This window comes from Rhopilema esculentum, chromosome 15 (genome assembly GCF_057945365.1).
Source record: "Rhopilema esculentum isolate cy_ngs chromosome 15, ASM5794536v1, whole genome shotgun sequence".
In the NCBI taxonomy this organism is placed as follows: Eukaryota; Metazoa; Cnidaria; class Scyphozoa; order Rhizostomeae; family Rhizostomatidae; genus Rhopilema; species Rhopilema esculentum.
In genome coordinates this window covers 2,767,345-2,779,766 of record NC_142829.1, presented here as the reverse complement: position 1 = coordinate 2,779,766, position 12,422 = coordinate 2,767,345, and the positions used below count along the sequence as shown (strand labels likewise).

The 12,422-nt window shown below is 35.1% G+C and overlaps 1 protein-coding gene across 3 annotated transcripts; it reads left to right on the top strand.

Moving 5' to 3' along the window:
* Positions 1-69: 69 nt before the first annotated feature.
* Positions 70-5,874, top strand: LOC148958434 (uncharacterized). 3 transcript variants are annotated; one of them, XM_089112723.1, is made up of 2 exons: positions 70-3,201; positions 3,854-5,874. In XM_089112723.1, the coding sequence occupies exon 1, from the start codon at positions 739-741 to the stop codon at positions 1,813-1,815; it is 1,077 nt and encodes a 358-aa protein (XP_088968849.1). In that variant the 5' UTR covers positions 70-738; the 3' UTR covers positions 1,816-3,201; positions 3,854-5,874. The 3 variants fall into 3 exon arrangements, with proteins under 3 accessions (XP_088968849.1, XP_088968848.1, XP_088968847.1); XM_089112722.1 differs by having other exon boundaries at positions 76-3,320; XM_089112721.1 differs by having other exon boundaries at positions 78-3,201.
* The last annotated feature ends 6,548 nt before the right edge of the window (positions 5,875-12,422 follow it).

Sequence of the window (12,422 nt, the reverse complement as noted above, 5' to 3'; positions counted from 1 at the left end):
TTCAAAGAGAAAATGAATGCGAAAATCTATCTGATTATGTATGGAATGAGATTATTGTGAAAATTAAGGAATCCCAGAAAGAGGAATATTTTACTACACTTGAACAGTAGAGACGTCTTCTATTTGACTTTAAAAGATTAAGCTTGGAGGAATCTTGTGTTCTGTGTCCTCAAGGAATTGCAAAGAGAATAAAAAATAAGGCCAGATGGTCGTTGAAAGGTATTTAGGTTAGTCTCAATACCTCCATTTGTAAATATTTATTTCAAATGCACGGAAATTGAAGGTCGTTTTTTAATTTTATCCTTCGAAAAATATTGGCAATTAGCGAGTAATTTGTGATCAATAAAAGCATACAATAAAATTGCATTCGAGAAATTAAGAAAATTTAGGAGTTCCAGATTGCAAGACAAATAGAGAAATTCAATAAAGAGAAAAGGCGATGCCGTACGTTTGAGAGCCGTTTCAAGCCAAGCTTAGGTATCGTATCTTGAGTACAGTAAACTGCTGAGGTTTTTTGCGATACAAATCACACACTTCTGTCAAGCCAACTAAATTTTGAAGCTGCATGATCTGTCATAACTAGATCATAATTTAGTGCATTGCATATTTTTTGCGTTCATTTTGATTATGGTTTCGTGTTGCTTGTTGTTATGAGCGGGTCTACAGTCGCTGCTGATATCTACTGAAACTACGTGATGACATAAAATAATCCACTTGTTGCCAGTTCCTGCAGCCGAGATGCCTAGCAATCACATCGAAATCATTTACTTCATATTTGGAATTACTATTGACATCTTGAATATGGTACTAAATGTTTTTCTTGCATATGCACTGAAGAAGCTCAACAAACTCAAAATCGTTTCCTATTGGTTTATTTTCTGCTTATGTGTCTCAGATTTTTGTGTCGGTCTAGCAGGGTTTTCCTACCATATACAACTTCTATTGAAAGTTGATATTGGCTTTGTAGCAGCAGAAATTGCCAGGAACTTCTTATTACAATTCTCTTGGTCTATTATAATAACTATTGCAGTCGATCGGTGCATTCACATGAAATTGCTCATGAGGTATTCAGAATTGATGACAATGAAAAGAAGTTATGTTGTACTGATATCTGATTTTGTACTTGTCACGACTGTTTTATTTATCGGCTGGTCCTTTCCATATATCCTTTTATTGTTTTATTTTGCATTTTTCGTATTTTTCATTGCTATCTACCTTTGGACATATTTTTCGATAAAGAACAGAGTAACTGGTAGTGGAATTCACTCTGAAGTCAAGGGAGCGGAATTTCCACCAGAGCAGGAGCCAAAGCCTTCTCAAGCTGATAATATTGATAATTGTAACATTATGGTTAATACATGTATTGAAGTCAACAGCAAAGAAAACTGTCAAAACACTGCTGGCAACGCGGAAGTAATTCAAGACGAAGTAGATAAAGCGAGATTGGCGAAGAAAAAAGATGGAGACAGGAAGGAATATCGAAGAGATAGCAGTGAAAAGAGCTCCGACAAAATTCGCTGCATAGTGAAAAATGGCCAATCTTTGGATGCTAGGGGAGGCAGAAGGAGAAGGCCAGAGACAGAATTTGGAAAAGCTATGGTTTTTATCCTTGCCGCATACACTGTTTCGTATATACCTGTAGTCGGCTTATTGGCCTATGAACAGCTCTCTGGAAGAATTTCTCCTTTAGCAGTGTCGCCGTTTCTTGAACTACTAGCCTATTGCAACTCCTCCTTCAATGCAGTCATTTTCATCAGCTTCAGCACCGAGTTAAAACGTTATTTCAAAATACTTTTCACGCTATGTTCTATTTGATTTAAATAAAAAACCCACAAAAGTAGGTGACTCTTAGGGTCTCAGATGTTGAGGTTCTTTTGGCCTAAAGGACTATCTCAATAAGGCATAAAAGGGTTAGTGTTTATGACCGCTTTAAAATAAATCATTATGTTTTGATATAGCATCAGCTGAACAACATTTTACAAATTGGTTTAGATATTTTGATCGATTAATTGTTTTTAACTTATCGGAGACCTCGAGACCTCCAATGGTTGAAAAATTCAATAGTGAGAACCCAAACAGATTCTTTCTAATTACATCGGGATTTCTTTTGCGACATACACAGATTTCATAAGATTAAAATCCGCAGCAAAAATTGAATTTTCATTCACTGCTGTCAGAAAAATACTTCTTAAGTTATACATCACCATTTATGTGTCATCGTCAAATTTTTGTAATAGGTGGAGGTTATTAAACGTAATATTTCATTAGCACGGCATAATTCTCTTTGTTTGGAACTATACTTTGTTATTCATGAAGGATAACTGATAATTATAGATACGAAAATTGCTTCTAACTGCTTCAAATTATTGATTGACATTTTCAACATATTGGAAACTGAAAATAAATACGTGGAATAACAAACAACGATCCTTATCATGGTTTTATAAAAAATTTCATAAAACCCGTTTTGGATATTTTTTGAAGTGTTTAGGTCTGAGACATCCAAGACGTCACTGCTTGTGATTCTAGTTGCATGCAGTTTTCAAAAGGATCAGGCTCAAATGCATCTGAAAATTCATTTGAATTGAAAAATTTGTAGGCAATTTGTTTAACCAAAATCTATTATATCAAAGTAAATTTTACTCATATATAGCAAGCAGGCTGTAGGAGATTTATGTTTATTGCAGAGCTTGCTTGGAAGTTTTCAAGTAATATTCCTTTGCTACAGCCAATTGAATATGCTTTAACCGTAATGAAGAATCACAAAGGGATGCTAGGCAAAGAAAAAACTTCAAAGTGAATAACTAGGTCAAGCAATTGAAGTTAAAAAAGAATCTATGCTTTTATTTAGGCTCTTTCAAATCAGGGCAGTTTTTTGCTTAGAGACATAAAAAAGGATTTGAAAACATGCAGTGCAAGATAAATTAATTTCTGAGCTGTCAGATTGATGGAAACGTAAAAGATCCAATCACAACAGAACCGTTGATTAAAATATCAATGAAAATAATGTTTGCAAGCGAAAACTGGCAAACGCAAAACAACATAACAAGACAGCTGGTATTAATGTTTACACATCTTTACAATAAAGTTTGAAGAGGTTTCAACTGCATTTCCGTGAAAACAAATACCAAAAAGCAATAGCAGCACGTTTTCCTGGAGAGAAAAGGTATCCGTTGGTAGCATTTGCAAGAAAAATTCAAAGTAAGTATATTTTGATAGGAAAAGAAGTTGGGTTGGACACAACCTTGTAAACTTTTGTCATTTTCGATTGCAGAACCATAGAGACACTTTTCTACACTTGTTCCTTTCGTTTTGTTAAGGTAGATTTACTCAAACCATTCCAATTTTCATGTTTCCTTTTAAGATTCAATTTTTCATTGATACATTTAGTCAATGGGATTTTGTTGCGCCTAAGACTTGTTGCTTGCAGTGCATTTCGCTCTAATATACATTATTAAGGTTTTTCACGAGTAACATCACCGACTGTATTTAATGATATGTTTTCTCGGGCATCGTTTGCTTCTATCTGGAAAATTTTGAATCTTAATTTGTGTCATACAATGGAAGCGCTAGCTATTATAGAATGGGAGGGTAATGGGCGCGCCCAGTGGGACCATGCCCCTTTGGCCTCCTTTCCGTAATTTATACCAAATTAACTTTCCTAAGGAAATTTGATCTACCCCTCCCTACCCAGTGATTTTAATTAATTTTTAGAAGAAATGTGTAGACCATATTTTCAGAAAAGTAAGGGGGGGTAATCACCCCCATACAACCCTTGGCGCCGTCACTGGTGTAATATAACGAGTTCTAATGTGAATCAGGATATTCTAACCCGTTCAAACTCCGTTCATAGGAATAGTAAAAGAATTCAAATGGCAAGCGAAAAGCAAGAAATACTTCGAGATGTTCTTGGCATTGCAATAGATATTTCAAACTTGGTGCTCAACTTTTCCCTTGCATATGCTTTGAGGAAGCTCAACAAACTAAGAATCGTATCTTATTTGTTCATTTTCTGGTTGAGTGTATCAGATTTCCTTGTTGGTGCAACTGGATTACTTTATCATATTGGATGCCTTTTACCGATTAATAGCAAGATTGCTTATTATCTTCATGTACCAGTGGTGCTCTTTTTGCATTGTTCTGGTTACCTCACAATCACAATCGCAATAGACCGATGCATTCATATGAGGCTACTTAACAGATACGGCAGTTTCATGACAATTCGAAAGAGCCATGTGATTCTTGTTTTGAATGCAATTAATGCAGCTGCCTCGCTTTTTTTCGGATACTTTTTCCAAAAAATATATTTATCAATTTTCTTAATTTGTTTTCTCTTTTTATGCATTATATACATCTTGACGTATTTTTCTATAAAAGAAAATGTCAAAAATATCAGAATTCATTCTGGCCCTAAGAACACCGTTGCTGACTTCTCTTCACAAAATGAACATCGCTGTGCCGACCTTGTAAATGATCAAAATAATCAAATCAACACTGGAAATATCACGTGCACCAACAACGTCAATCAGGTGAATACAACAGGCATCAGAGAAGCTTGTTTTCGAGGGCAAGAAGAGAAGCAGCATAGAACTGTAGAAAGGAGAGAAATGTCACCAACCAACTGCCATAGGTTTGTAGTGAAGAAAAGTGGTGCAGATGAAGATGACCATTTAAGCAAAAATGGTGATGCTCAAAAAGTCGCTTCTTCTAGAAAAAGAGGTAAAAGACCGGAAAATGAATTTGGAAAAGCAATGATCTTTATTCTAACTGGATTCGCTGTTTCCTTTGTGCCAGTTAATATAATTCTTTTGATTTATATCTTGTCTCCAAACCTGGTAGCCTTTTCATACATAAGTTATATTGGTTTGCTTCCAAACTGTAACTCATCTTTTAATGCTGTGATTTTCATATACTTTAGCAGCGAGTTAAAATGTTATTTTCAAACTCTTTTATTACAAAGACGATGAACCACTATTAGGCTCTCTACTGGCATTTTGGTCAAGAGATGACATATCATTCTACCTGTCCTTCCTGTCCACAATTGTCCTAACTTTCCGTTGCCTCTCATAAACTATCCTGAACATTATATTCATCACCTAAGTCACTCACCAAATTATTAAGCAAAGGAGAGGGAGATAAAGGTAAATGAACCAGATGACCAGTGTACTTTAACTATTAGTCTCCAAAGTTTCTAAAAAGTTAATGAGAGGAAAGGAAAACATCAGATTATTTACATGTTAGATGAATGGGCTGGTGTTGATGAATATTTATTTTACTGTTTTGTCCTTTATGTCTCACTTCACGGAGTCAGTTAAGAAATTGCTACCATGTGAAGTAATGTATAATTCTATATATTATTGATTGTTTGATTGTTAAATGATTAAGACTATGATAATTAATGAAATTTAAGTAATAATTATTTGTTTAAGATCATATTACAAGGCATGTTTTAAAGATGCAAAAGATTGTAAACTGACTATATGGTCCTTTTACCACTAAAGTTGCGTTCACAATCGACGTTGAGAAATGTTGATAGGATTTTCGGAGATGGGAAAATTGGTATCATTAAAAGCAGTAAGTCATTCAGAAGCGGACTGGCCCACCGGGACACCGGGAAGTTTCCCGGTGCGCCCTCTGCACCAAGTTATTTTTTGCAAAAACAAGAAAACTTTCGAAAGGCAACTAATCTTCGCAGAGAACTAAAATTGATTACAATCATCAATTGTCCAAAGTACGTTTGCATAAAAAGTTTAGCTTCACCTTTAAGTTGAGCAATATTAAGATTGATTGCAAAGTTTCCCAATCTGCAAATTCTGCCAGGTTTTCTGAAAACCTTGTAAAGAACATATTTTGCTTTGGAAATGACTTTGAAAACAGAAAATATTTCAAACATTCTAGAAGCTTTTTTGTCTGAAACTCCTCAGAGTATAAAACGTCTTGTAATTTTGGTTAGCTAGCAATTTTTTCAAGCAAAGGCACAATATTTGAATTAATTTGATTTCTGTTGAGGGGGTAGTAGGGATTTTCACTAGCTAACTAGCAGACTATTTGCCAATTGACTGATGACTAATAATTTTTTGAAACCAATGATATCTGACTAACCATATTAGTTTTTTGACTTATGGCTATACTTATGGCTGATGCAAATTAATCCTAGTGCCTGATATTCAATAACTGAGGGCTCGCACTTTGGAAAAAAAAATAGCTGAGCACTTCCCTGTGTTCTTTCTAATCAGAATGGCTGTTACTGGATGTGTTGGCTATTGGGTATGGGAACGTTCACATATCATGTAATCAGAGATGGGGAGGGGGGATTTACACAAACGTTATGGCAATTACGCTTATTATGGCTATTTGTTAAAGTTTGTTGAAATAGTTGTTTAGGGAGAAGGGGATTTTTCAAATATTGCCGTAATATGTGCATTTTCATTGTGTTGTCTCTCTTAAATAATAGTCCTTTTTTCTTTGGGCCATCAACTATTCCTTGACTGTGAAAACTACTCTATGAATGAAAGAGGACAATCCTTCCTGTCCGTGACAAGCTATTATGTTTTGCAATTCAACTAATAACTCAGAGGCATCCTGTTTTTTGTACGTTAAAACCAGGAGTTTTGCATCAAAAGAAATTATCACTAACTGAAGTCAAAAATCTTGACCATTTTTCAAAAAGATTTGTATAGAATTTGTTGAGGATTGATACCCTCATGTAAGAACCTTCTAGGAAAATTAATGGAAAGTTAAACCTGCTGTTTTGAAATTTACAACTAGCTATTAAAGGTTTTCCATTTTTTCTTTCAATTTTTGTCCCGGAAAGGAACTGTGCCTTTTCCTAAAGAATTGTTTTCCTTTTACCATTTCTAGGCACAGTTTCTCATAGAGAGGGAGCCTATCAATCTGCAAAATCGTCAATTGGCACAAAAATAATGGCAGCAAGATCTCTAAAATTCCATTTGTCAGGCACCGCGGAGCAGGGGGGGGGTGGGGGCTGAGGGGGCTTTAGCCGTCCCACAAAAGCCTCTTTTTATCCGGTTTTATCCCCCTCCCCACTTTTTTAGAAGCCCCCCACTATTCTCAACGCTCCGCGGTGCCTGTTTGTCCAAGATATGTTATCAGAAATCTTTCAGACAATTCTACGGTTTTGAGCACATGTTCAATACCTAATCATTATTCCGCACGCTGATGAACTGGAATCATATCTTTTGTAAATGATATGTAACTGTAGCGTGGAGGCAGGAGCATGGAGCAACATAGTCATTAGGCTAGCATGTGATGTGGCACCCCTTTACATTTCTCAATGATATGCTCCAAAACTTTCAAAAATTTTTAGGTTACCGTTTGATGAGAACAAAGTCATATATCTCGTCAAATTTTTAAAGATTTTGAGATCGAGTTTAATTGAAAATAATCTCGTCTCCTAGGCCAGAGAAGCTGCTTTCTTTATAAAATCTTGTAAGGGAGTGTCTCGCTAACTGAAAACGGGCTTTGAGTATTAGTCCAACTTTCAAAATCTATCATTTGATATCTTCATTTGATACATGAAATTGAGAGACAATACGTCACTTGATACCTACAAATTTGACCAGCCGTGTACACGTTTCAAATACAGTCAATTTGACAGAGAGTCTTCTTCATGCCAATGCCAATTGTTCCGACATTCTAAATAGGGTATTTTCAATTGCAAAGAATATTAAGGATGAAGTATGACAACATTTTTCCGGGCCCGTTTTACAAGCCCCAAAGATAAGCAACTTTAACACATATTGGCGCCCTTTTGCTTGCTTTTCCCTGTGGGTCAAAGGGTAGCCAGTCCGCCACTGCATTCATTCCTGTGTAAATTTCTCAAAACTAATATTTATTTCTGCACTTTACTATATCAAAAAACAAAATTATGGAGGATAGGATAAATGAAATTGATGATAATAATGAATTCAACTCAATGTACTCCGATGTATATCTATTTCTGGTTGAAAACGGACAGCTTTGGATCCGCTGAAATCTGATAATGGGCCCTTTCTTGTCTACGAAATAGACATTACCATTGCATTGCATTGTCCCGCTAGTTTCTTATATTACTACCATGGGCTTCAAGATAATTGTGGTCAAAGTTTTCTTTATGCAAATTTTTTAAATGGCTTACTTTTATGAAGTTTTGGTGTAACGATTCAAGAATATCTAAACCCCCTTTCGGAATTTGACTAGAAGAATTAGCAGTGACAGAAATACTCCTTGATTTCTCACAGCACAAGAAATTTTTTCATACATGTATTGTATTGTTATGCTCATACAACAACAAATCTTCCCAAAAAAGGCATATAGGTATGGACCACCCATGCTTGGTCCTCATTATTCCTTTGGCAAACAGTCTCTGTATAAAGCCAAAGTCTATGGTTTTCAATTTGTATCTTATGTTTTTCACTTGAAGGGAACTGCTTTACATAACATCTTGCTTGATATCACAATGACACTATAAGTAGGATCAGGTTTAGAAACATTGAGCTCTGTAGAGGAAGCATGAAATTTTAAAAACATTTCTACTGGGCCTTGTCAAAAAAGCCTCACACTTAAAATTTTTGATTTTTTTGAATGCAGGAGAACTATACCTTAAAAAAGAAAATGAAAAATTACTGTTTACTATGAGGGTGGATGGGACCTATTCGAGGGGGAGAGACATCTATGATGACATCTGTTGTCAACGCTCAATTTGTCAACGTATACGGCAGGGCTTTACTTTGGTAATTGAAGTGTACAAATCTGTCTTAATATTTCAAGTTTTTTTCTGTTATATTTCGTAAGTTTACAAAAAGCATGGAACCAGCTAGCAACAAGTGTGACTTTAAAGAACCAGCATGAGACCAGTGTCTAGAAAGTCGGCTTATGTCAAAGCTTTTTGTTGTAGACCCTCTTTGGATTGAAACATTTGAGACCATCAGGCAAGTAGAAAAAGTAGAAAAGATTGCGTCTATAACAGAAACTGTTTAATGTAAGGTTGACTAGTATTGGGATTTCTGTAAGGTCTGTTCAATATTCTGCTGCACTTGTGATGACAAGAGCATGGAAATAACATCACGTGCAAAGTTGTAGGCGGAGTTAGGCTGAGAATCGCTAAATCTTTAGAGATGGAGTTGACGCCTCACCTTGTTTTATAAATTTCTAAATAATTCTGCAACTTTTTAAACTAGTGAACCAATCCCATCAGTTTACCAGTTTCTATACTCTCTTCGTAGGCAGGATGCAATTGTGCAAATGGATACAAGAACTACATGATTTCAGTCTACTTTCTATCAAAATTGCTTTTCAGGATGGAATAAGCTTGATCCACAAAATCATACTAGAACCACCTGTTACTGTTTTTAAATTAAAACTGCTATTCATAATACATCCTCCTATTGCGATCTGTTTTTGGCATCTACGAACCATTAGGAATATCTTATATTACACAACTTAGGGTTGGCCTTAGCAAATAATTCTGCACCTTTTTTTACTAGTGAACCAATTCCATCAGTTCATCAGTTTCTAAATTCTCTTTTTAGGCAGGACGCAATTGTGCAAATGGGCGCAAGGACTACATGATTTCAGTCTACTTTCTATCCTCATTGCTTAACAGAATGGAATAAGCTTGATCCAGAAATCATACTTGCACCATCTGTTACTGTTTTTAAATCAAAACTGCCTTCCATAATACATCCTCCAGCGAGATCTGTTTTTGGCATCTACGAACCATTAGGAATATCTTATATTACACAACTTAGGGTTGGCATTAGCAAATTGAACCCTCAAAAATACAGAAACAATTATAGGGATACAATTAACCCAATGTGCTAAACAAGTGATGGTATTGAGGATACTGAGCACTGTTTGTTGCACTGCCCCTCTTTTGACGAGGAACGAAGTGATCTTCTGACATCAATTGATCCTTTGTATAGATTGGAATGAGTTTTTCTGGTTGTCTGACAGGAAAGAAAGGCTTCCATATTACTGCCTAAATTGAAACCAGAAAACGAGACTACTTGGCGGATCCCTTGATAAAATATTATCAGAGTGGAAGATTTTTCTATCTCAGTTCAAAAATTTTTCCAACTATGAAGATAAGTTTAAAGCCAGAAAGTCAATTATGATGCGAAGTTTTAAGCGCTTACACGACCATAGACAATGATAAAACTTCTTATTGACCAAAAATATGATGGAAATATGATGCGAATATGATCGTGCATCCTGACCTTAAAAATATGACGAAATCTGAAATTTGATTGTTCAAGCACCTTTGAAATATCAATTAGGCTTTCTCTCAAAATACAGATTTAGAGTGACATGCATATAATTATCGAAAAACATTTTGATATAAAATAGATTAATTTGTAACCTCATTTACTTTTAAAATTTAATTCGTGCTTTCGTACATAATCTTACTTTCGAAGGAATAATTTGAGAATCACAATTGTAGTCAATAGAGTATTGTCTCTTGCCAGCTGTCTGCTTTCAAGCAGCTGAAAACTAGTATTTTGACATGTTTTTTGAAATAAATGAAATTTTAACCTTATATTTTTCCATTGAAATCTTTCGTATCTGCCATCTTCCTATATCAGCATAGTAAAAAGCTCCTAAATTAAATGGGCTTTTTAGGAGTTTTTTTACTTTACGTTCAAATCATATTTCCTAAATATAATTCTAATTCACCGAAACATCAACTTGATATTCCTAAACATAAAAGCAATCGCTGAAGACTCCTAAAAAGCTCGAAGGGAAAATTCAAAGAGAAAATGAATGCGAAAATCTATCTGATTATGTATGGAATGAGATTATTGTGAAAATTAAGGAAAGCCAGAAAGAGGAATATTTTACTACACTTGAACAGTAGAGACGTCTTCTATTTGACTTTAAAAGATTAAGCTTGGAGGAATCTTGTGTTCTGTGTTTTCGATTTGGTCCTCAAGGAATTGTGAAGAGAGTAAAAAATAAGGCCAGATGGTCGTTGAAAGGTATTTAGGTTAGTCTCAATAGAGTTCTAAAGTGTGACGTCATCAAAAACCTATTTTTAGAATTTTTGAATTTTAACCACATAGCGTAAAAGATCACCATTAAATACTTCCAAATATGCAAAATTGGCCAGATATGTCTAAAATCGGTTGAGATATGGCTAATGAAAGATTTGAAGTTTGCTAACGAATCACTGTTATTTTCGCTCTGTTCATAAAGTTATGAACAGAGACCAAAATACAGAGGTTTGATGGGGAGAGAACCAGTAAACATGTGGCCATATCTCTGCCATTTCGTAATACACTTGCCTGATTTTCCACATTTAGAGGTATTTCATGATGATCTTTCAGGTTATGGAGTCAAAATTCAAAAATTCTAAAAATAGATTTTTGTGACGTCATCACATTAGAACTCTATACCTCCATTTGTAAATATTTATTTCAAATGCACGGAAATTGAAAAATCGAGGGTCATTTTTTACTTTAATCCTTTGAAAAATATTGGCAATTAGCGAGTAATTTGTGATCAATAAAAGCATACAATAAAACTGCATTCGAGAAATTAAGAAAATTTAGGAGTTCCAGATTGCAAGACAAATACAGAAATTCAATAAAGAGAAAAGGCGATGACGTACGTTTGAGAGCCGTTTCAAGCCAAGCTTAGGTATCGTATCTTGAGTACAGTAAACTGCTGAGGTTTTTTGCGATACAAATTACACACTTCTGTCAAGCCAACTAAATGTTGAAGCTGCATGATCTGTCAGAACTTGGTCATGATTTAGTACATTGCATATTTTTTGCGTTCATTTTGAGTTTTGTTCGCGTTGATTGTTGTTATGAGCGGGTCTACAGTCGCTGCTGATATCTACTGAAACTACGTGATGACATAAAATAATCCACTTGTTGCCAGTTCCTGCAGCCGAGATGCCTAGCAATCACATCGAAATCATTTACTTCATATTTGGAATTACTATTGACATCTTGAATATGGTACTAAATTTTCTTCTTGCATATTCACTGAAGAAGCTCGACAAACTCAAAATCGTTTCCTATTGGTTTATTTTCTGCTTATGTGTCTCAGATTTTTTTGTCGGTCTAGCAGGGTTTTCCTACCATATACAACTTCTATTGAAAGTGGATATTGGCTTTGTAGCAGCAAAAATTGCCATGAACTTCTTATTACAATACTCTTGGTCTATTATAATAACTATTGCAGTCGATCGGTGCATTCACATGAAATTGCTCATGAGGTATTCAGAATTGATGACAATGAAAAGAAGTTATATTGTACTGATATCTGATTTTGTACTTGTCACGATTGTTTTATTTATCGGCTGGTCCTTTCCATATATCCTTTTATTATTTTACCTTGCATTTTTCGTATTTTTCTTTGCTATCTACCTCTGGACATATTTTTCGATAAAGAACAGAGTAACGGGTAGTGGAGTT

Bases quoted from the DNA above. Each gene is read 5' to 3' on its own strand.
- LOC148958434 (XM_089112722.1), top strand. From the start codon at position 3,873: ATGGCAAGCGAAAAGCAAGAAATACTTCGAGATGTTCTTGGCATTGCA.